Source organism: Hippocampus bargibanti, linkage group LG11 (assembly GCF_051943395.1).
Source record: "Hippocampus bargibanti isolate YZ-2025 linkage group LG11, ASM5194339v1, whole genome shotgun sequence".
Lineage (NCBI taxonomy): Eukaryota > Metazoa > Chordata > Actinopteri > Syngnathiformes > Syngnathidae > Hippocampus > Hippocampus bargibanti.
The window spans coordinates 21724690-21748281 of NC_142744.1; the positions used below are offsets into that span (position 1 = coordinate 21724690).

General features: G+C 42.3%; 2 protein-coding genes across 3 annotated transcripts in view; one reads left to right on the forward strand and one right to left on the reverse strand.

The window, feature by feature from the left end:
- Nucleotides 1-17631, forward strand: part of cables1 (Cdk5 and Abl enzyme substrate 1) — a 65241-nt gene extending 47610 nt beyond the window's left edge. For both annotated transcript variants that reach the window (XM_089009206.1, XM_089009207.1), the window contains 6 exons: nucleotides 3980-4088; nucleotides 4879-5035; nucleotides 7971-8074; nucleotides 11617-11723; nucleotides 11802-12009; nucleotides 16083-17631. In XM_089009206.1, the coding sequence (XP_088865332.1) occupies nucleotides 3980-4088; nucleotides 4879-5035; nucleotides 7971-8074; nucleotides 11617-11723; nucleotides 11802-12009; nucleotides 16083-16223 (826 nt within the window). In that variant the 3' untranslated portion in view covers nucleotides 16224-17631. The remainder of the gene's footprint in view (nucleotides 1-3979; nucleotides 4089-4878; nucleotides 5036-7970; nucleotides 8075-11616; nucleotides 11724-11801; nucleotides 12010-16082) is intronic.
- Nucleotides 17632-21750: 4119 nt separating this feature from the next.
- Nucleotides 21751-23592, reverse strand: part of npc1 (Niemann-Pick disease, type C1) — a 35102-nt gene continuing 33260 nt past the window's right edge. The window contains exon 25 of the mRNA XM_089008245.1: nucleotides 21751-22632. Coding sequence (XP_088864371.1) covers nucleotides 22550-22632 — 83 coding nt within the window. The 3' untranslated portion in view covers nucleotides 21751-22549. The remainder of the gene's footprint in view (nucleotides 22633-23592) is intronic.

Genomic DNA, 23592 nt, shown 5'->3' on the forward strand with positions numbered 1-23592 from the left:
TGGTGAGGCAGCCAGTGTGTGTTTTAAGTCCTATTTAGTAGAAAATTATGTTTTATGGGATGTGGGAATGAATTATTCTCATTTTAATGGTTTCCTATGGGAAATTAATGTTTGGAATACACACTTTTCGCCTTACACACACTTTCTAGGAACCATTTAAGTTCGTAAGCCAAAGTATCACTGTACTTTCATTTTTGGTTTTAAGTCTGAAAAAAATGGATGTTGCCATTGCTCAGAATTAATGTTTATGGTGTTTCAAACATTGGTAAAACTGAAATCCGAAATTCACAAATATGCCAAAATTTTTTCCAGATTATTCTGTTTTTATATCGTTCTTATCAGGAAAACCTGATTTCCAAAGAAAAAAACAACAATCGGAATGAACACCCAAAAAGCATTTTGAAAATATTTGTTGCATCTCCGATTTCAAAATTAGTTTAAACGGTTTTATGATTCTGTTCCAACAAGCCTTAATCACACTTATAAATTTAACGTAGTTTCAAAACAATGAATAGTGTGATGTCACGAGAGGCTGTGTCCTGGAGGGCAAATGCATCCCCCTAAGATGGCTCCACCCAGAGAGAGTCTTGGTTGGCCCCATTTGGTGGAAAGCAGCAATTAAAACCACACACCTGCAGCTGATCAGGCCGGGATTGGGAGGCAAGGCTCTTAAGGCAGAGAGCCTCTGAGTGTGGAGCTTGAGGAAACACAAGCTCGATTGCTGTGCTCAGAGAAGAAGTTGATTGCTGCGTGGACCACAACCAAGGGAATCATCCGCACGGTAGCCGGTGTGGTTGACTCTCTCCCTGTCCCCCTCCTGATTGGACGCGACTGCCCGGCCTTTCACCCACTGTGGAGAGAGACACAGGAAAGACTGGCCCGACTACCTCGGAAGGGGAGAGGTAAGACGCGGGTAGTGAATACCCAAGCCTACCCCCCTGATTCACTCTCCCCAGCCTGTGCTCTCCTAGGGACAGCAGATGCACCACCGGAGACGGAGTCTGGCCCAGAGACCGCCGAGGAAACTCCAGCCCCAGAAAATCTCCCGGCTTCCAGTAGTGATGAGAACCCAGGGACTCAGAAGCTGCCTCCTCTAACAGGCCGTATGGTACAGCCCAGTTACAGGATCCTACCCTTGCCAACGCCATGCAGAATGTGCAGGTTTTAGAGGGTGTAGTACTGGGGGAAAGGACAAGCCCCACATACCCCCATTTTGCGGTTGTTCGGGGGCTATTATACCAGGTGACGAAGCAAAATGATGAAGTACGTGAACAACTTCTTGTACCACAACCACACCGAGCTACAGTACTGGACTTGGCACACACACACCTGCTAGGGGGACACCTAGGGGTCGAAAAGACAAAAGAGAGAATCTTGCAACGGTTCTTCTGGCCAGGGGTGTACAAGCATGTGGAGAACTATTGTCGTTCTTTCCCCGAGTGCCGACAGGTGGCGCCCAAGCCCACATACAGAAACCCGCTCATTCCCTTACCCATCATTGAGACCCCGACATCAAAAGAGAAGACAGCCTTCACCACACCTGAGGGACTCTACCAATACACCAGGCTCCCGTTTGGTCTCCATGGAGCACCCGCCACGTTTCAGCGCCTAATGGATCGGATTCTCACCCCACACAAGAGGTACGCAGCAGCATACTTGGATGATGTTGTCATACAGAGTCCTGACTGGGAGAGTCACTTACCCCGAGTGCAAGCTGTGATTGACTCCCTCAGAAAAGCAGGTCTCACAGCAAACCCGAAAAAGTGCAGGTTGGCATTTGGTGAAACCAACTACCTGCGCTACACTATAGGACGGGGGCTGGTGAAGCCTCAAGAAGCAAAACTACGGGCTATACAAGATTGGCCCCAACCCCTTACCAAGAAGCAGGTGAGGTCGTTCTTAGGCATGGCTGGCTACTATAGACGCTTTATCGCTGACTTCGCTACTATAGCAGCCCCCATGACAGAATTGACGACCAAAAAACACTCCCGATTGGTGAAATGGAGCCCAGAGGCCGAAATGGCCTTCGCCAATCTAAAACAGGCACTGTGTTCCAGTCCGATCCTGGTGGCACCAGACTTCAGCAAGGACTTCCTGGTGCAAGCGGATGCATCAGAAGTTGGTCTGGGGGCTGTACTCTCGCAAGTACATGGAGGAGAGGAACATCCCATCCTGTACCTTAGCAGGAAGCTGTTGCCCAGGGAAAAGAACTATTCCACAGTAGAGAAGAAGTTCCTTGCCATCACATGGGATGTGTGATGTCACGAGATGCTGTGTCCTGGAGGGCAAATACATCCCCCTAAGATGGCTCCACCCAGAGAGAGTCTTGGCCCCATCTGGTGGAAGGAAGCAATTAAAACCACACACCTGCAGCTGATCAGGGCGGCATTGGGAGGCAAGGCTCTTAAGGCAGAGAGCCTCTGAGTGTGGAGCTTGGGGAAACACAAGCTCGATTGCTGTGCTCAGAGAAGAAGTTGATTGCTGCGTGGAACTCATTGCCAGTTGGGACCACACGACAGGACACGGGATTTGGACCTCGCTAAAGGTGGCTAGGCCACATGAGAAGGACGTCAAGAGGGGTGAGGCCTAGAGACTCTTGGAAAAGAACTCCGTCTTCAGTTTTACCTCAGAAGAGACTTTATTTGATTTAAGTATTGGAAGAGACACTATTCAAACCTTTGTTGCTTGTGAATTCCCCCCGAAACCCTTGATTAAAACCTTTTTTTGTATCCAAACCTGTCGTCCATTGCACTTCTTGTCCTGTCCCGCTGAGAGCTAGCCTCTCATGATATCACAATAGATGATCAAAAACATGAACATACTGCTGACATACTGAGGACTAGAGTGGGCTATCCAGTTGGTAGGACAGTTTATTTTGTACTTTTCTTCTTCTTCTAAAAGTATTGTCACAAAATAAAAAGCAAGCATGACATTGTCAGAAAAATTATCCACATTTTCCCTAACCTGTCTGGTGGGAGGGTAACGGCGTGCATTCATGAGCCACCATGTTTGAAATTTGTCTTCAATTTTGTTTCGTCAAGATAGCTTAGATAAGGGCTTGAGGGAAAACTGTATTGTACTGTTTCAATTGTATATAGTTTCACTGCCTAGTTTAGTGGAGACCTGAGTCAAGAGGTGCGGGACACACTTTTGCAACGTGTCAAGTACAGAAACTATCGTACGTACGTGCTAGCGTTTTAAAATACTTCTCCCGACAATTCAGATTTCAACTCTGTCCAACTGCTATCAATTAACTGCATCTGAAACGAACTTTGAAAGATAATAATACGTGATAAAAAGATATATCTCGACTTACACAAAAATATCGAATATGAATTACACACACACACAGATAGAGAGCACCCCTGGCGTAGATTCACTGTTGCCACACTAAAGTACAGTAAAGTCTCGTTATATCGATATTCAAGGGAGTCCGAAAAAATATCGATATAACCGGGACTATCGATATATCCAACCCTATTTGCATGTAATTTTCTCCGTGCGTGCATAGAAATAGTATCGATATAACCGGGACTATCGACATATCCGATATCGATATAACGAGACTTTACTGTACTTAGTTTCTAGACACATCAAAATCGTAAATAAACCTTGAAGTATTACTGTGGAAAATATGACAGTTCTCTATTCATTTCTGCAGCTACAAAGGACAGAATAGAATTAGCCCATCAAGTTTGTCATAATTGATCTGAGCACCAGTGAGTCAGCAGCACCGCTCTGCCTACCGCCGCTTTTCCTTCTTTCCATTGAGCTCATTCATGCAGCTATGCAACAAGACATTTCACTCATTGGGCTAAATGCTCATAGGTAAGCTACCCACAAAGAGACCAGCACAAATGATGCTGGCTCACTGGTCGTGAATGGAAGAACCTCACGACCTGCCAGTTTAAGTGGTTCAACAAGAGATACAAACAAACAAACTAATGGTGGCTATAAAGGTTTTTGTGCTCATCGTCAGGGATGCGAAGATGGAAGGGACAGGGCGCCAGCGACACCCGTCGGGAGGCGTCAGCGCCAAAGAGATGGTCATCGGCCTCGAAGGGGTTGAGCTCGGGGCTGATGGGAAGGTGAGAAACCTGCAGGTTCAATTTTTGGAAAAAAAAATAAAAAAATAAAAAATATCAGTCACATCCTCAGACTGGCTTTTGTCATGACAAAGACATTTTCAAAGACATTTTCTTGAAGTGATGGGAAAACAAAGTGTAGCAAAGATTCTGTCAAAATCATTTTGCACATGCATGTAAGTTCAATTTGCACATAGAAGTTAATTGTGCCATGCACACAATTATGTTATTTCAGAGACTTATCATAGGATCACTGATTGGAACTACAACAGATTAAGATTTTTTTTTCTTCAAAAAACAGGTGTGCATTTGCTAATACTCAAATGTGAGGATATTCTTTTTATGTATACTTCTATTAGTTATAACAGAAACGATAAAAATGACTCTTATATCGCAAGAAAGTCTCTTAACTTTCAGATGACTAGTTATCCTAATGTGTGTGTGTGTGTGTGTGTGTGTGTCATGTATGTGTGTATGCTGTATTTGTCAAGTGCCTGACAAGTATGCAAATGTAAAAAAAGTATTGTGTCATAATGAGCAAAAATTCTCAAAACAGCAAGCTTCCAATTCTGCAACATTTCAAACCCCCCAAAAATATGAAAACCAAAAACACGTTTTTATACATTAATTATAAGTCATTTTTTAAATCAACATTCGATGCAGGTGGTTTGTTATAATTAACGCAGTCTCATTTCAATGTCATTTTGCCCCAGAAAAAAAAAAATACTTGAAGTTTCAATTGGATCTTTCCTGAGTTATGGTAAATTCTAATAACCGTATTGTGTGTTCGCAGACGGTGTCGTACACACAGTTCTTGTACCCGACCAACGTGCTTGGCGGGCGGCGGAATACCATTGATTCCATGTCGTCCTTTTCACAATCTCGCAACGCCAGCCATCGAAGCCTCAGCCTGGCCCGCGCCAACAGCAACCAAAGCAGCCTGGACACTGGTCGGTAAACGCACCACTTCGACTTGTTCCACGCATTCCATAGAGCGTTTTTTGTTTATTTATGCGTTTCACTCATCAACATGAAACTGCGCGGACACACAAAAAGATGAAACTGATCAAGAAGTCAGCTATATTGGGTGAACTACACTTAGGCCTACAAGCGGATTTGCCCAAATGAGACCCAATAAGAAGAAAGTATCCTCAACGTGTGAGCCAATTCAAAAGCTATGATGGCTGTGACGTTTCACACAGATTTGACATTTCTGCATCAATATAGTATGTTTTGGGAGGACAAAAAAATACAGTGGACGGTTTTTGGGCGCCAGTGTCAAACTCGAGAGCAGATCCGACCCGCCAGGTCATTTTATCTGGGCCAGGAGGGCAAATCATCAGTGTTAACTAATAGTTATAACGAAATGTCAAATTATGATGTGTAATGAATAATGTTGACATTTTGCAATCATTTTGTTACCTTGTTTACCCTCACTTGAACTAGTTTAATCAACACGACAGATTTCAGAGTGAGTAACAACTAATGTAAAAATTATCATTTTGTGGTTTCACAAATTGGCCCAGGACTAAAATGAGTTTGCATGTGATGCCAATCGCATGACAGCAGACGAATACAAAAAAAACTTGTCAACTCGAAATGGGAATTTCTTTAAAATTCAGGTAGAAGCACAAGGGAGTTGATGGAGAGAAAACAAAAACGTTAGGTGCCGACAGAGCTCACAGCAGGTGTCTGCGTCACGAACTTGCACTGGCGACTTTGGAAGCCAACTTTTCCAAGCTCACATGAGCTAATGAGCTACAGGTGGGTGATTAGCAGGCGAGCATCAGGTGTGAGATGGAGCGAACCCTGGCTGAGAGGACTGTCTGGCTGGCCCTCTCCCAAGAGGACCACCGCTGGAACTGAAAAAAAAAATCTGTTAATTAATAATTGATGGCCCTTAGAATATGGGGGGACATTTTTAAAATTACCTCTACACCAAAATTGAATACAAATGGATACACAGTCAAATAACATCTTTTTTTCGTATATTTTATTCAATTGGCTAGAACATTGGAAAGAACGAATCTTTATGAATACAATGATACCTCAGTTTACGAACGCTTTAATTTAAAACAGATTCTTATCTTTAGCTCACGAACATTTCGCCTTACGACCATTAAATTTGCAAGACTATAATCTTGGCAAACAAACTAGTTTTCGGCAGACGAACCAAACCACACAGCGCCACGGTTGCTGGCGGACTAGTTTTTGGTGGATGAACACCAAACCACATGGTCGAACAGCGCCACAGTGGCTGGCGGGCTAGTTTTCGTCACCACTTTTCTTTGAGTGCAATCGTGGTTTGTTATCAAATACCTAACGAACTTTTCGCCTTGCGAACATTAAATTTGTGAGAATATAATCTTGGCATATGAACAAGTTTTTGGGAAACACACGGAGCACCACAATGGCTGGTGAACTAGTTTTCGGTGGAATAACACCAAATCACATGGTCGAACAACGCCACCGTGGACTAGTTTTCCACACCCACTTTCTTTCAGTGCACTCAGTGCAGACGTGTTTTGTGATGGAGTGGATACTTTTGCTTTTTTGGGACAAAAAAAGAACCCACCACAGGCGAGTGTAAAGTCGAAGAGGACACAGAAGAAAATTACGGTCGAGCAGAAGAAGGAGATCATCGAAAAACACGAACGAGGTGTACGTTTGTGTGACTTAGCGTCCCAGTACCAGTATGCTAAGTTGACCATTGCTACGTGTGGCTAAGGGTGTTTCTGTGTTGTCTAAGCAACGGTCTCAGGCAATAGAAGAGGTGAAAAACTTCTGTTGATTTGGATTAACGAAAAGTAGCTGGCAGGGGACATTGTGAGTGAGTGTATTGCCGAGAAAGCATGGCAACTTCACACTAATTAAAGAAATAAACTGTACATATATACATACAAAGTCGTTTTATTTACCTTTGTGATGGTCGTTGATGGCTTGAAGGAATGGAGTGGCCGGTTTCATCGGCATTATCATGCCTTTCCAGCAGCTCATGTATTTTGTTACTACTTTCATTCCTTTCATCACTTTGCTGCTATGAAATGTAAATTTCTCGACTGCCTACTAGACTAATAAAGGCAAATCCAATCCAATTAAACATTTGATGCGGAACGTAGCCTTCTTTCACCATCTTGAGGAATGATCCCTTGGAGGTGCTTTCTCTGCACTATTTTTACCTAGTTCCTCATCAATTGTGTTATGTTTATCTGGGTTGATAGCTTTTTGCATCAAGTGTACAGATGGCTTGTGCAGGTTATTTGTGGAGCCTGATTGATGGGATATTTTAACCTTGCAGTCTACACTCTGCCTTTGAACTATCAATAAAGTCGAAACAAGTCCAAATTTCACCGTTTTCTATTCATTTTCTCACCTTGTCACTTTTGTTTTTACTTTGTGTGCTATCTGTCATCTGCCTTTCCTGTTCCATGTGCTCACAGCGTGCAACAGGCACGCTGGCTCACAGTATGCAACAAGCACGCATGTTGTTTTTTTTTGCACGCTGTGAGCCCCTCCTCCTCACTGCTGCGTGTGTCCGCTCCCTCCTCCACCTCGGATATAGACCAATCACGTGCGGCTTTAACCGACGACTGGGGGCGGGGAATAGAGGAAAAAAAAAGTTGGCTGCCATTTCCAGCTCCTCGTTCACTTCAGAGATCCAGCTCCAAGAACCGGCTTGTTCGCGAACGACACATCACTCATTGTGGCGCTCCGGGTGTTTCCCGAAAAATAGTTCGTATGCCAAGATTATATTCTCGCGAATTTAACGTTCGTAAAGCAAAAGGTTTGTTAGCTATTCGTAAACTGAGATATCACTGTATTTAATTTAAGACTGCTCTTGCTTCCTTTAGTCACTTTATTGTTGGTTTTTTTTCTTGTTATTAGGGAACGACATGAGTGAATACCGTGAGTATGACCCCAACCTTCTGGACGACCCTCAGTGGCCTTGCGGCAAACACAAGCGAGTACTTATCTTCCCATCTTACATGGTGAGTCAATGATTGCAACATGGCCACCAAGTAGTAGGCCAGAGTGTCAAAAGGAGCAACAAGTGACGGCCATGTGCTCTTTTGAAATGTTTTGTCGATGCTTATCAATCAGTGAAACGTCACATAGGCTCATTTGTCTGAATGGCAGCCAGCAGGATGTTTTTTTTTTTGAATGAGTCGTGGTAAAAATCTGGCAAAATAATTCCACGCTTGATTGAAATAGATGTTTTGTGTCCTGAAACTGAGTAGTAAGCGGCTGTTGAAACACACAAGCGTCATAGAACTTTCCCTTCGAGGCCGGTTTGTTTTTTGTTTTTTTTAGTTTTGTTTTGTTGTCCTCGCTTCCTCCGATTGCAAAATGCCAGCGGACATTCCACAAGAATGGCCATTGTGAAAATGGGACATTCCTCACATTGCTTCACGCTCACACTGACACTTTCAACTTAAAGGCAACAGGGTCTGTTCATGTTGTGTGGCTGGATGAAAGAATTATTTAGATATGTTTTGTGTCAACTTCTAGGTCATGCGTTCGATCCCGACTCCTGCCTCGTTGTGTGGAGTTTGCATGTTCTCCGTTCCTCCAATTTCCTCTCACATTCCAAAAATGCACAACATGCTACAGTAAAGTCTCGTTATATCGATATCGTTTATATTGATAATACTGCTTATTATGACACTATTTTCATTTCCTGTCTATAATTAGTTCCGTTTAGTACGATTCATGGTTTTTACGATAATCCGGTTACTACGGTGCTCTTTTTCATCACCCGCCGGCCATTTTGCTATGTTTATATCGATACACGCCATCGGTCGCGCCATTGGTCGACTTGGTCACGTGACTTGGTCACGTGAGTTTGTTTTCTTTATCTCTTCTCCCTGTAGCATCACATTTGCACGCGGATCCCTCTCATTAACACACATATATTTCGTCTTGCTGCGACTGATCTTCATTCCTCTCCTTTCCAGGGCATACCTCCACATCCCTAGTTTCACCTGTTCGCTGTTCTCGCTACAGATCACGCAGTTGGAATAAAGACGTGCTCCAGCCAGTCGTGTGTCCTCCTTCCTCAACTGCTTCAATCTTTTCTTTTCGGCTTTTCCCTTCAGGGGTCGCCACAGCGAATCAATGTCCTCCATCTATCCCGGTTTTGTGCATCCTCTTCTCTCACACCAGCTACCTTCATGTCCTCTTTGACCACATCCAAAAACCTCCTCTTCGGTCTTCCTCTCGGTCTCCTGCCTGGCAGTTCAAGGCTCAGCATCCTTCTCCCGATATAGTCGCTCTCTCTCCTCTGGACATGTCCAAACCATCTCAGTCTGGCCTCTCTGACTTTCTCTCCAAAGCCTCCAATAGGAGTTGTCCCTCTAATGTACTCATTCCTGATCCTATCCAACCTGGTCACTCCCAAAGAAAACCTCACATTTTCAGCTCAGCGACCTCCAGCTCTGCTTCCTGTCTTTTCTTCAGTGGCACCGTCTCCAGTTCAAACATCATCGCTGGTCTGACCACTGTTTTATACACGTTTCCTTTCACCCTAGCTGAAACCCTTCTATCACACATCACACCTGACATTTTTGTCCAGCCGCTCCAGCCTGCCTGGACACGCTTCTTCACCTCTTTTCCACACTCTCCATTGCTCTGGACAGTTGACCCCAAGTACTTAAAATCCTCCACCTTCTTTATCTCTTCCCCCTGTAGCATCACTCTTGCACTTGGATCCCTCTCATTCACACACATATATTCCGTCTTGCTGCGACTGATCTTCATTCCTCTCCTTTCCAGGGCATATCTCCACATCTCTAGTTTCTCCGCCACCTGCTCCCCGTTCTCGTTACAGATCACAATGTCATCTGCAAACATTATGGTCCAAGGAGATTCTTGTCTAACATCGTCTGTCAGCCTGTCCATCACCATAGCGAATAAGAAGGGGCTCAGAGCTGACCCCTGGTGGAGTCCCACCTCCACCTTAAATTCCTCCGTCACACGTACAGCACACCTCACAACTGTCTTATAGTCATGATACATGTCTTGTACCACTCTGACATACTTTTCTGTCACTCCAGACTTCCACATGCAATACCACAGCTCTTCTCTGGGCTGGACTATAGAGCACACCTGATTTTTTTAAAGTACATTTTTAAAGGAAAAACCATTTTGTACATACAGTACATAAAAACCGCACCTGTCTATATGCCGCAAATTGAAACACGAAATATTTACAAAAAAAAGACAGTACACAGAAAAAGTTTTAATAATATACCTTAACTTTTCTTTCGAAACAGTGGCTGTAACGCAGCAAAAGTTGCTCTCCACATATGGCTAGTTTTGGTAAATAATTTGTCGCCGGTAGTCATCCAAGCCTGCCATTCAACTGGGACGGCCACTTTTCGGCCACTTCACGATTCACACGCAAAGTTACGTTAAACTTGCGTCTTTCTCGGCACATATATTAACCTGGTCTCACTTTTACCTTTAGTGCACGAACGCTCCTGGTGGCCGTCAGAAAAAAAGCATAAATTGGCTGCATCATTGCATAAACCGCAGGGTTGAAAGCAATAGTTGCGGCTTACAGTCCGGAAATTACGGTACAAACAAATTGAATTCACATTATGTGTAACAATATTATTAATGGCAGTGTCTGAAATAATGTCTGCCCGGACGCCCGGGGTGTGCAACTTTTATGTCGAGCGTACAACTTACAAAATATCTCCGCTCGGGTGGCCGACAACTTCAAGGGGAAAAAAAAACAAGAGTTTTTTCAAATCAAATGTTTGAACGATGATTTTGAAATCGGAATAAATTCTGATTTCGAAATCTTCGTTCGTTTGGAAATTTCGGAATGTCTGTTCGTTTGGCAATTTGCATACTCGGCACGGCAGGCTATCAGAAGCCTGCTTTGTGCTTCCGGACTTTCTGGAGCGTTATCAGAGTCGTGCATTTGCAGATCATTTTCCAAAGTAGATGCACAGAACCTCAGCCCCAGAAGAGAGATTCAAAAGAAAAGCAGAAATTGGCTGCATCATTGCATAAACTGCAGGGTTGAAAGCAATAGTTGCGGCTTACAGTCCGGAAATTACGGTACAAAATTTATGACACTACAAAACGTAAACATACATTATCCCGTGACTGTAAAGTGTCCTTGAGAGTTTTGAAAGGCGCTTAGGAATTAATATTATTTTTAAAAGCATTGTAAAGAGGAGTTCACGTGGCTTGTAGCAGACGACCCAACGCAAACATTGCATTGTGCAACATGACGAACAGTGTATGAACAAACGACAACTGGAGGAAAATCATCTGCAAGGGATATTTACCATAAATTAAGCAAGGGAACATTTGTGGTAGGTACATCCTTAATTAAAAAAAAATCTTCATACTTTGCAACAATGTTTTTTTTTGAGGGGATTAGTTGTCTTATTGTGTTTCAAGTTGTGAAAAATGGGGCAGGCAACTTTATGGCAGCTCTCAGAATGATGCAGTGCAATTGTAAGCCAAAAAACAAGAAAGTAAAACAGCATTGCTAAATTGTTGTTATACTTCTCAGACCACAGTCATTGAGTATGTGAAACCCTCCGACCTAAAGAAGGACATGAATGAAACCTTCAAGGAGAAGTTCCCTCACATCCGCCTCACGCTCAGCAAGATCAGAAGGTACGACCGCCTCAAACGGCTCCGTCTGCCCCCCTCCGTTAAACCCTCGTCGTCCCCTGCCTTGTGTCATCATATTAGCCTGAAGCGGGAAATGAAGAAGCTGGCCCAAGACGAATGCGGCTACGAGGAGCCCACCGTGGCCATGGCCTTTGTGTACTTTGAGAAGCTAGTGCTGCAAGGCAAGCTCAACAAGCAGAACCGCAAACTCTGCACAGGAGCCTGCGTCCTGCTGGCGGCCAAGATCGGCGGCGATCTCAAGAAACATGAAGTCAAGCTCCTTATCGACGTAAGTGGCCTCAAAGCCCATTTGTAGTTCCGACATCGAATGGAGGTGGTCCGGGAACCTGTCGAGGATACTGTGCTAAACGTACAGTGTTGAATTGGTAACTCTTAGTTCAAGGAACTACCCACGCAGATCGCAGCAGCTGTGCATGTAAACAACAAAGATGGCTTATCGCACTGAATTGTTTTGATGCTCAAGACACATATTGGCCGCCAGAAAACCCACCTTCATATTTTGCTTCATTTATTGACATGAAACTGAGAAGCATTTTATACATGTTACAGAGCGACTCCAATGTATCAAGATGGCAGCATATCTTCATGTTGTCACGTCATCTCAAATAACAGAATCAATGTAATGTACACATAGGAGCACTTAAAAAAAAAGAAAAATTGGAATTGGAATTTGGAAACTACATGTACAGTGATACCTCGGCTTACGAACGCTTTCGCTAACGAACTTTTCGCCTTACGAACATTAAATTCGCGAGAATATAATTTTGGCATACGAACTAGTTTTCCGGAAACACACGGAGCGCCACAATTAGTGATGTGTCGTTCTCAAACGAGCCGGTTCTTGGAGCTGGATCTCTGAAGTGAACGAAGAGAGCCTGAGGAAATGGCAGCCGACTTTTTTTGTCCTCTATTCCCCGCCCCCAGTCTTCGGTTAAAGCCGCACGTGATTGGTCAAGATCCGTGGTAGAAGAGGGAGGGGAGAATTACAGACTCACTCAGCAGTGAGGAGAAGTGTTCGCTTCTAATTCCTGTTTCTCATCTGGTTCGGAGTTCAACAAAGTTTTGTGATGAAATACCAGCGGGGACGATAGATCATAGAAATAGATAGGTAGTAGAAGTGGCGTAGAGACGAGGTTGACGTCACGAGTTGTCGCTTCCATAGTAACGTGGCTTGGTTTGGCATAGAAATAGGATAGTTTTGAGCGTATTTAGGTCTATTTAACGTATGGATGCTGTAAAAAGGAACAACAGTTGGGGGCCGCAATGTTTCGCTTATGGATGCTTCAACTACAAGCTGAAAAACAAAGGAATTTTGTTCTTCAAGTGAGTGAAAATGAAATTTCTATAAAAAGAAAACAAAATAATTTGTTTTGCGATGTTTTAGCGACTAATTTTCGTCCTGTTTTCGATCTTCGACCGTGTATAAGTACGTTCTAGCTGTTCTTCATTAAAGAATTATATGTGCCATGTTCTTCAAGAATGTCACTCGTGTTGTTGCTGCAGTTGGCCATCTAGCCCTTTTCGATTTGGAACACGAGATCATAACCCGAGATGGTATTGAGGACCATACCATAGACCTCATCACAACCATCACTAATATCTTCCTATCTGTCCGTTTACACCATATCACTCGCCTACAGAATGATGACTTGATGAAGAGTTTTCTTCAATCAAAACTGAATCGCAGTGTAATTTTTGCAGGTCAATGAGGTTAGTCATCATATGGTTGACTAATTAATCAGCTTTCATTGTTTTACTGGCTGTGACAATTGCACACTCAATGCTGCTGTAAAAGTAGTGGGGTATCTTGTTTAAATTTCTGTGGTTGTATATTAACTGTAAAATTAGTTTAACAACGCCCCCAAAAAAGGAAATTTTAAATGATGAGAGTGATGAGGACAATTTAAATTTGGCATTATTATTGAAAAATAATTATTAATATAAAAGTGTTGGACTGTTACTTAATCCTCTACAATTTCTGATTTAGTCCAATTCCGATCACCAATTAAGTATGATCATTCTTTATGAATGTTATTTTTTTCACGTTTGAAGATTGGTTACAATCACACTCAAAAGATAATTATACTATGTATTTGAATTTTCAATCTTAAAGAGCTGTCATTTCTATTATTCATAACATTTTTAGACTCTGAATAAATATACATCAATAGTGGTGTATTTAATTGCAATTGTATGTTTTGGATTATAAAAAAAATATAATCCAAAGCATATCTGATCTTGAAAGTTGAGGTTTTTGGACTTGTCCGACTTCACATAGCGCCGAAAGACGACGTGAGAGTGAAGTAGTTGTCTTCTAAAACATATTTAGCCACAAAGTATTAGAATTTCGTCGAATACCGGAAGAAAATCGACGAAAAACGAGCAAAAATTATTCATATAGTACGGAACTGTGTCAGAGGCTACAACTCGTGACGACATCAGTGACGTCACGACCTGGTGACCGCGGGGCGCAATGCTTTTGCCTCCTTTGGGCACTTCTAAACCTATCTATTTCTATGCGATAGATGGTGAACAGAAAAACTACTTTATTCTCGTAAAACAAAAGCTGTGCATCTCTCGTCGGAGCGGGGAGCCAAGAAGAGCAAGAAGAGCAAAGCCCGCCCGCTCAAACTAGTTTTAAAAGTACACAGCAGCGATCTGTCGTCCAATCAGCTACGGACAAGTATTGGAAGTCACACAGCAGCGATCTGTTGTCCAATCAGCTACGGACAAGTATTGGGAGAACATTAGACTGAAAGTTGATACTTGTTACATTCTGCTTTCGCAACTATTCAACTAATACGTCTGTGTAAGCTCTCAGTCGTACAGGAGTGGTCCATCGATGAGAAGGTTTCTTCAGCCGTCATCTGTACAAAAGTGAAGGTTTCGGACGTTTCGCCTCCTATCCAAGAGGCTTCGTCAGCCTGATTGTTCCTAGGAACAATCAGTGGGGCCACAAGGGGGGGGTCCCGCGCCCCCCCAACCTGAGAGTAGGGACCTATCATAGCTGTGTCCGGCGCCACCAGGTCTGGACATTAGGGATATATAAATGGGGCCGATACGACCAGTCAGACTTTAGTTCGCTGACGAAGCCTCTTGGATAGGAGGCGAAACGTCCGAAACCTTCACTTTTGTACAGATGACGGCTGAAGAAACCTTCTCATCGATATTCAACTAATAAGCTTCATATATCCATGTAAACTAAACTAAACATGCAATAACAAAATATGTACTAAGCTAAACATGGAATAACATAATATGTTTACTAATCTAAGCATGAAATAACATAATATGTTTACGAATGTGCATAAGCACTCTATCAAGAAGGAGGAAGGATTTGGGGTTAGAGAAACAGAAGAACACTGTAAGCACATGAAGCAGGAAAGGAAGACGACTGTGCTTGACAGCACTACAAAGATAAAAAGTGAAAAGGTGAGAAAATGGATAGAAAACAGTGAAATTTTGACTCGTTTCAACTGTATCAAAGGCAGAGTGTAGACTGCAAGGTTAAAATATGCCATTTATTAGGCTCCACAAATAACCCGGACAAGCACATAATTACAGTCCACCCATCTGTACAATTTGAAGAGAAACGATAAGCAAGGGAACCAGCTATTAATGAAGTTTCGAGTGTGTCTGGCTGCATCTGTTGCTGCTGCAATATCACAACTTCCAAGATGTACAACCCAGAGCTCATTGAGACACTTTATGCAAAAAGCTATCAACCCAGCTAATAAGAACACAATTGATGAGTAACTTGGTAAAATGATAGCAAGTGATTTTTAGCCATTTTTCAATTGTGGATGCCAAAGGATTTAGAAAACATATTAGTGCTCTCAATCCTATGTATGAAATTCCAACTAGGAAATTTACCAATTGTTGGGCTATTAAAGGCTTTCTGATTCTGAAAATACTTTCTCAAAGAATCTTACCAGAATCATATATGACAAACAACTTGCTGCAGCTCCTCCCACTCAATTCCATCAAGCCATCAACGACCATCACAAAGGTAAATAAAACAACTTTATTATATAGTACAGTTTATTTATTTAATTACAATACAATAGCACATGTATTATACACAAAATAAGGTATGTTCATGTAGTTTTAAGGCTTATTTAGTCGAAAATTGTTTTATGGGTACACACATTTTCTGGGAGCCAATTAAGTTCGTAAGATGAAGTATCACTGTAGATATTTGTTACTGAAGGTCCATCTAGCCAATGTAATTGAAATGGTTTAAGTAACAGCTGATATAGAAACTTATGTGTCCAATGGTACTTACTATTTTTAAGCATTCAATCCTATTCTTATTCGTATTCTTATTCTGCAATTTTGTAGAAGCTGGAGGAGAGGTTCCGCGTGAACCGGCGTGAGCTGATTGCCTTTGAGTTCCCCGTGCTGGTGGCGTTGGAGTTCAACCTACACCTCCCCGAGCACGAGGTCATGCCTCACTACCGACGCTTGTTACAGACCTCGTAGCGCTGGTGGGCAAATGGCGACCCCCACCCCTGCCCCTCCCACCGCACCTACAAGTACGGTTCCGCTCGGTTGGGACTTCACTGCTGCAGAACTTGGTCCTCACGTTTTGCTCCCATTTTTTTTGACTCTCCCCTTGTTTGTTGACTTTGACAATTTTTTTTTGGGGGGGGTGGATCTTTTTCTCTCTTTTTTAAAACATCTGTGTGCTTATGAAGTGCACTTTTTCCCACAGAATATGACCAGCTTTTTTTCTCAGCTCCAGAATGCAATAGTTTGATCTTTTCTTATATATGCATGAGGAAACATCTGGATTCATTTTTCCTTCATCTGCTCTATGTTAGAGTGTATCGCTAGCACCTTAAGGTGCTCTTTGGATGGGGTGGGCTCAGGGTGGTCGTTTTTGGAGAAATGTGGGGTGTTGGTCTCAATACATAAAAAATAAGATGATACTGGCTTCCAAATGGAGTTCATTTGAGTCATTTTCATCTTCGGGAAGTCTTGAGACTTTTAATGTCATGGCAATCAGCAAAGCTCTTGGTGCATCACTTATTTTGTTTCATCTTTCTTTATGGCAAAATCTCAGTGATCACAAAGAACGAATGAAAGAACGAAAGAAAGAAAAAGCTTTGCCAATCTGATGGGAGTGTAATTTTTAACTGGGGCTCATTTGGGCAAAATTTCTGGGAACAGTTGAACTTAGTTCTGTAATTTTTCACATTAAAATGTTCAATTTCAGGCATGGGTGGACACCTTCAGATTTTTTTCTCCCGTTTTACTAATTTGCGAAGATTGGTGAAAAAACAAGTAAATATTTCAAGTCACTTTTTATGGCAAATTCTCAAATAATCTAGTTTTGCTGCCACGCTCCACCCACAATTGATGGGGAAGAAAAATATTATTTTTTATTGCGGTGTGAAGGATCCCTGCATCTGATTCAGGCTCACTAGGCTGAGCCTTAAAAAGCACCCAAAATGACTTAGTTTGTTTAGTGCATGGGTTCTTGATTTTTTCATGCATCCTCTTATATGTCAGGGGCTTCTTTGTGTTCCAGGTTACGCTGTCTAGTGAGTTTTGGGGCAAGATCGTGTTTGGGACAAAGTAAAATATATCAAACTTTACCAGGATACTTGGCAATGCCTGGTCCTAATCATCTGATTTGGCAAGTTTATAAGTTGTTTTATGGTCCTCCCTCAGGAAGAATTAAAGATACAAAATCATATAAAGAAGAGAGATTTATTTGCAAGACAAATCTCACAATAAATTGTCATGAAGGGCTATTTTCAAGTGTCAGAAGTTGATTGTTACTTGCACACCTCAAAAATTTCAGAAGCTAAGAAAATGACTGACTGTCAAAAATAATTACTGCTTCATTATCATTGTAAATAAATCACTTTGCTTGTCGAATGAAGTCGAAACTGTGTAATTTTGTTTGTTTTTTATGATGTTGTGGCGAAGAAACAGTGCTTCTGGCCATTTTAATTCTGAGCGCAAGGAAGCTTTACAGATCTGCACGATTACGGACGAGAATGGATCAACTATAACAATTGCACGTCGTGCAATTAGTACTTGTGGAATAATAGTTAAGCAGCATAATCCACCAGGTCAATGCAAACTGTCATTTTGGCCTATACTCCCCCATTCTGTCGAGCTTTTTTGCAAGGAAGGAAAGCAGGAGTGCTATGAACCAAGTGTTGCTGTCAGGTTCCCGATCAACTGTTGGGTCGTGTCACGTGGACGCCACAATGTAAACAAGTCCTGGTTAAAAAAAAAAAAAAAAAAAAACGCCAGGATGTGCAAGATCTGCAATTTAATCAGACACGTTGGTGGCCTAATCCAAACTGGCTCATCAAAGCTTCAATTGACAAGCATCATTGTGAGAACGTGTCTTTTTTTGGGGGGCGATGTCAATCCATGCAGTCTACCTTTGCCCAGAACATAGCATTTGGCTGAGGTGGCGTTTTTTTTTCACGGCACCGTCACGGGACTCAGGACTTGTAAACACAGAGGTCTGGAATGTGGGGGAAGCGGCATGACATGGTCATGCTTACGAATTTATTTTAAATTTGCCAAGAAGCTATAGGAGCCACTGTCCAAGCACGTGACGTCCATGGGGTCGTCTTCATGTCTGACGTGGCCACCTAATCCTTTTTGTTCCAGACCCGTGAGTCAGTTGAAACCTCTGTAATTGCAAACCATTGTCACAAAGCACCTCATTAAACTCCCTCTCACACTGATTTATTGATAGACCAGCAAAGGGTCCTGTTAGGGCAATTCACTATACGAACACATTCTTAACATCTATTGTCACTTTCAATATCTACACTTTTGTATACTTACTTTTGGTTTGATTGTAACCTCCCACTTATCGATAGTTTGTAGCTGATAGGCTCTTTTAAAGGACAACCGACACCATGTTTTTGTTTCCTAACTGACATCAGAAAAACGTTTTATAGCATCTAAAATACCCAAAACACTCAGGCTGATGTTTTTAGTCAAATGAAAAACACCAATAAAAATGACTTTAGTGTCCAAAAACTACTTCAAAATGAAACCGGAAATGTAGCGTCCCAGAAAATGCACAATATGGCGCCCAGGCTCCATTGGAAATGTGCTGATTTGTCTGCTGGGAATTTGTGTCAGCTCGTATCAAATACCGTAAATTCCGGACTATAAGCTGCTACTTTTTTCCCAAACTTTCAGCGATGCGGCCAATGTATGTAATTTTTCTAACAGCCGCCAGTGGCGCTCGAGTACAAAAGGAAGGATTAAGACCAGTGTCTGTGTAAGCTCTCAGTCGTACAGGAGTGGTCCATCGATGAGAAGGTTTCTTCAGCCGTCATCTGTACAATATTGAAGGTTTCGGACTTTCGCCTCCAGGAGGCGAAACGTCCGAAACCGGAAACCGAAACCGAAACAAACTTGATGCAAAAAGCTAAACAGATCACAATTGATGAAGAACTCGATACAATTAACAATACAAATCACAGAGAAAGCACCTACAAGGGATCATCCTCAAGATGGTGAAAGAAGCCTATGTTCCTCATCAAGTGTTTAATGCTGAGGAAACCGGACACTCCATTCCATCAAGCCATTAACGACCATTACAAAGGTAAATAAAATGACTTTATTTAGTTTATTTCTTCAATAAACTATAGCACATTAACTATAAATACTATAGCACATTTATTATACATAAAATAAGGTATATTTTGTGTCGTTTTAAGGCTTAGAAAATTAGAAAGTAGAAAAATATGTTTTATGGGGACCTGGGAACGGATTATTCTCATTTTAATGGTTTCCTATGGAGAATTAATTTTTGGGCTACACACTTTTCACCTTACACACTCTGTCTGGGAACCAATTAAGTTCGTAAGCCAAGGTCCCAGCCAAAATTCTCGTCTCACCCGCCATGGGTGTTGTCTGTCCCCCATTTTAGCTTGGGTCCTCTACCAGAGGCCCGGAAGCTTGAGGGTTCTGCGCAGTATCCGTGCTGTTCCCAGCACTGTGCTTTTCTGGACCAAGATTTCCGATGTTGTTCCCGGTATCTGTTGCAACCACTCGTCAAGTTTGGGGGTCACTGCCCCGAGTGCTCCGAACACCACAGGCACGACTGTCACCTTTACCTTCCAGGCTCTCTCCAGCTCCTCTCGGAGCCCTTGGTATTTCTCAAGTTTCTCATGTTCCGTCTTTCTGATGTTTCCATCACTCGGGACCGCTACATCTACGACAACAGCTTTCCTTTGCCCTTTATCTATGACCACGATATCTGGTTGGTTGGCCATGACCATCTTGTCAGTCTGTATCTGGAAGTCCCACAGGATCTTTGCTAAGTCATTCTCTACTACCTTGGGAGGTGTTTCCTATTTTGACCTTGGGGTTTCCAGTCCATACTCCGCATAGATGTTTCGGTCGACCATGCCAGCCACCTGGTTATGGCGCTCCATGTAAGCTTTCCCTGCCAGCATCTTACACCCTCAGGTGCTTCTTTGCACAATCTACACCTTAGGTCTTGCCTGGTGTGGTATATCCGTGCCTCTATGGCCCTGGTGTTCAGGGCCTGCTCTTGAGCAGCCAGGATGAGTGCCTCTGCGCTGTCCTTTAGGCCAGCCCTCTCTAGCAACTGATAGGACATCTTGAGATCAGCCACTTCAGTTATGGTTCTGTGGTACAACCCGTGTAGGGGCTTTTCCTCCCATGATTGTCCCTCTACCAGCACCTCATCCTCTGTTCCCCATTGTCTGAGACATTCTCTGAGTACATCATCCGTTGGAGCCTTCTCTGATGTATTCATGGAGCTTGGATGTTTCATCCTGGACAGTGGCTCTCACACTCACTAGTCCCCGGCCTCCTTCCTTACGGCTTGTGTACAGTCCCAGGGTGCTGGATTTGGGATGGAACCCTCCATGCATGGTGAGGAGTTCTTCGGGTCTTAACACCCGTGGTCTGAATCTCTTTCTTTGGCCACATTATTACTGCAGGGGATCTGATCACTGGCAGGGCTTAGCTGTTTATTGCCCGGGTCTTGTTCTTGCCACTGAGCTGGCTTCTGAGGACTTGCCTCAACCGCTGGAAGTATTAGGTCGTAGCCGCTTTCCTTGTTGGTAGTTCGAGGTTGCCATTGGCTTGTGCTGTTATATATATATACACACACAGTAAAGTCTCGTTATATCGATATTGGTTATATCGACAGTACCGCTTATTACGATACTATTTCTATGAACACAAGGAGAAAATTACATGCGCACAGGGTCGGATATATATATATATATATATATATATATAGTAAAGTCTCGTTATATCGATATCGGATATATCGATAGTATATATTATATCGATATATTTATATGCACGCACGGAGAAAAGTCCATGCAAACGATATCGGATATATCGATAGTCCCGGTTATATCGATATTTTTTCGGCACGCCCTTGAATATCGATATAACGAGACTTTACTGTATATATATATATATATATATTATATATATATATTTATATATATATATATATATATATATATATAGTAAAGTCTCGTGATATCGATATTCTCGGGAGTCGGAAAAAATATTGATATAACCGGACTATCAATCCTGCGCCAAACTGCATTAACAAAAGCCGCCAGAAGAGGGCAGCCAAGCGCCATATAAGAAACGGAGCTGGCCATGAGCTCCCATTTTGTGCCTCTTTTTTTTGGGGGGGGGTGAGAGATGTTCCCCCAATGTTGCCTCAAAATGGCACATATAATTCTTTAATGATTGCAAACATGTATGCTTTCATCTTCTGAACTACAGTGTATTTGAATCATATTCATAAATGGATGTGTAACAAGAAAGCATATTATCCAAATCTGAAGCCATTGTTTGGATTCACAAGCAATGCAAGACGTTTTTATATATATATATATATATATATATATATATATATATATATATATATATATATATGGGCTGATCATAATTATTCATGACAGTCTTAAATGTGATATTGCAGCTCACGTTCAATAAAGGGAACAAAGTAACAAAGTCACAGTTGAATTTTAAAAATACAACTTTATTGTCATCATATTTCATGTTATTCTGGATAAAAAATAAAAGCAGGATTACACCTTTTATGTTAACCTCTGCTCCTTTATTCACGCAGGGATGTCAGATCTACGTTATCATAATTCATGATCACATCAAATATTTTAATTGACCCAATAGGATCCAGCACACAGACCCCAGACAATCACCGCATTAAAAGCCGTTTGGAGATCATGGCCAAGTAGCAATCATAGGCCAGCATGTTATTTTGGGCTGAGGAATTTTAATAATGTAAAATTGTTTTAAAATCTATTCTCCAAAAGGAAGGGTTGAGTCACAGACACTGTAACCACATAAATTTAAAAATTGTATCCCAACAAAAAAAATATTGGTACTGCTCGTTCCAGAGCAAACTGTCATTGTACACATGATGGAGTATTCCATGTTCCATGCCTAGTCAAGAGTTCTTTTTGTAAAAGAATGACTTCTCAAACATTCCAGTAAAGGATGTGAAAGCATATTTCAATTATTCCCACAAATTAAGAGGCATTCACATGTGTGTAAAGCTGGCATTTTAACCAGTTCGGCAACTGCAAAAATGTTTTCTTGTCTGTCAGGTGATATCTCCGCATAATATTCCAGTTTCAATTGTATCATTTGAGGGCCAGATGGCAGTCGTGTCTTGAGAAATGTCAAGTCATAGTCGGCAGTCCAATCAGTGTAAAAAAACAGCAGCAGCCATGGAGCAGTGTTGTCAGGAATGGCTGGAGACACGCTTCATTGTTCTGCCCGTCTGGCCAGCCGTCTCAGTAGTTGAGGAGCCGCTCCCTTTCGGTTCCGATGAAACGCTTGTTGGCCGCAAGCAACTTTGCCCTGTTGGTCGAGGGGCCTGCAAGGGTGATACAGGTTCAGTATTCAGTGGATTATTTTTTTTTTAATTCCTCAGTCACACGTCGGACACCAGAGTACTTGCAACAATTTCCAGCAGTTGTAGGCCTTTTTGCTGCCTTCCTGCCCACTTCTGTTACAAAGGCCCACTAGTATTATCCCTGCGATGTTGATAAAGTCTTTTTTTGAGAATTTGTTGAGTCTCCCCAATGTACTGCTCTTTACAATTTTCATTCTTACAATGTATTGAATAAACTACATGACTTTGTTTTTTATTTGGTAGCCTATCAACATCGCAGGGATAATACTAGTGGGCCTCAATCGGCAGTACATTTGCACCTAAAAGCTAGCAACCACTCGTTTGACGACAATGAGGTTAAAATCTTAGCGAAAGAAAATAGATGGTTTGAAAGGGGGGTAAAAGAAGCGATTCTCATAAAACAACTAAATCCTTCATTAAACCGGTCTGGTGGGGTGAGGTTCAATTTGGATCGTTCATACAATAGCCTGCTTAAGCAACACAGGTTAGGCAACATTCGTAATGCTGATGAGGTGATACCGGTGGGAGTGGGGCAAATAGGCCAGTCGTTAGTCAGGAATGTAGGAACAATCAGTGGGGCCACAGGGAGTGGTCTTCTGCTCTCCCCAACCTGAGAGTAGGGACCTATCATAGCTGTGTCCGGCGCCGCCATGTCTGGACATTAGGGATATATAAATAGGGCCGATACGACCAGTCAGACTTTAGTTCGCTGACAAAGCCTCTTGGATAGGAGGTGAAACGTCCGACACCTTCAAAAACTACAGATGACGGCTGAAGAAACCTTCTCATCCTATGACTGTAAAGTGACCTTGAAAGTTTTGAAAGGCGCTTAGAAATTAAATGTAGTATCATTATATGATCATGCAAATTAAAAAGCATATAGATATGTTTTTACTTCTTTCAACTTCCTTTGATCATTGA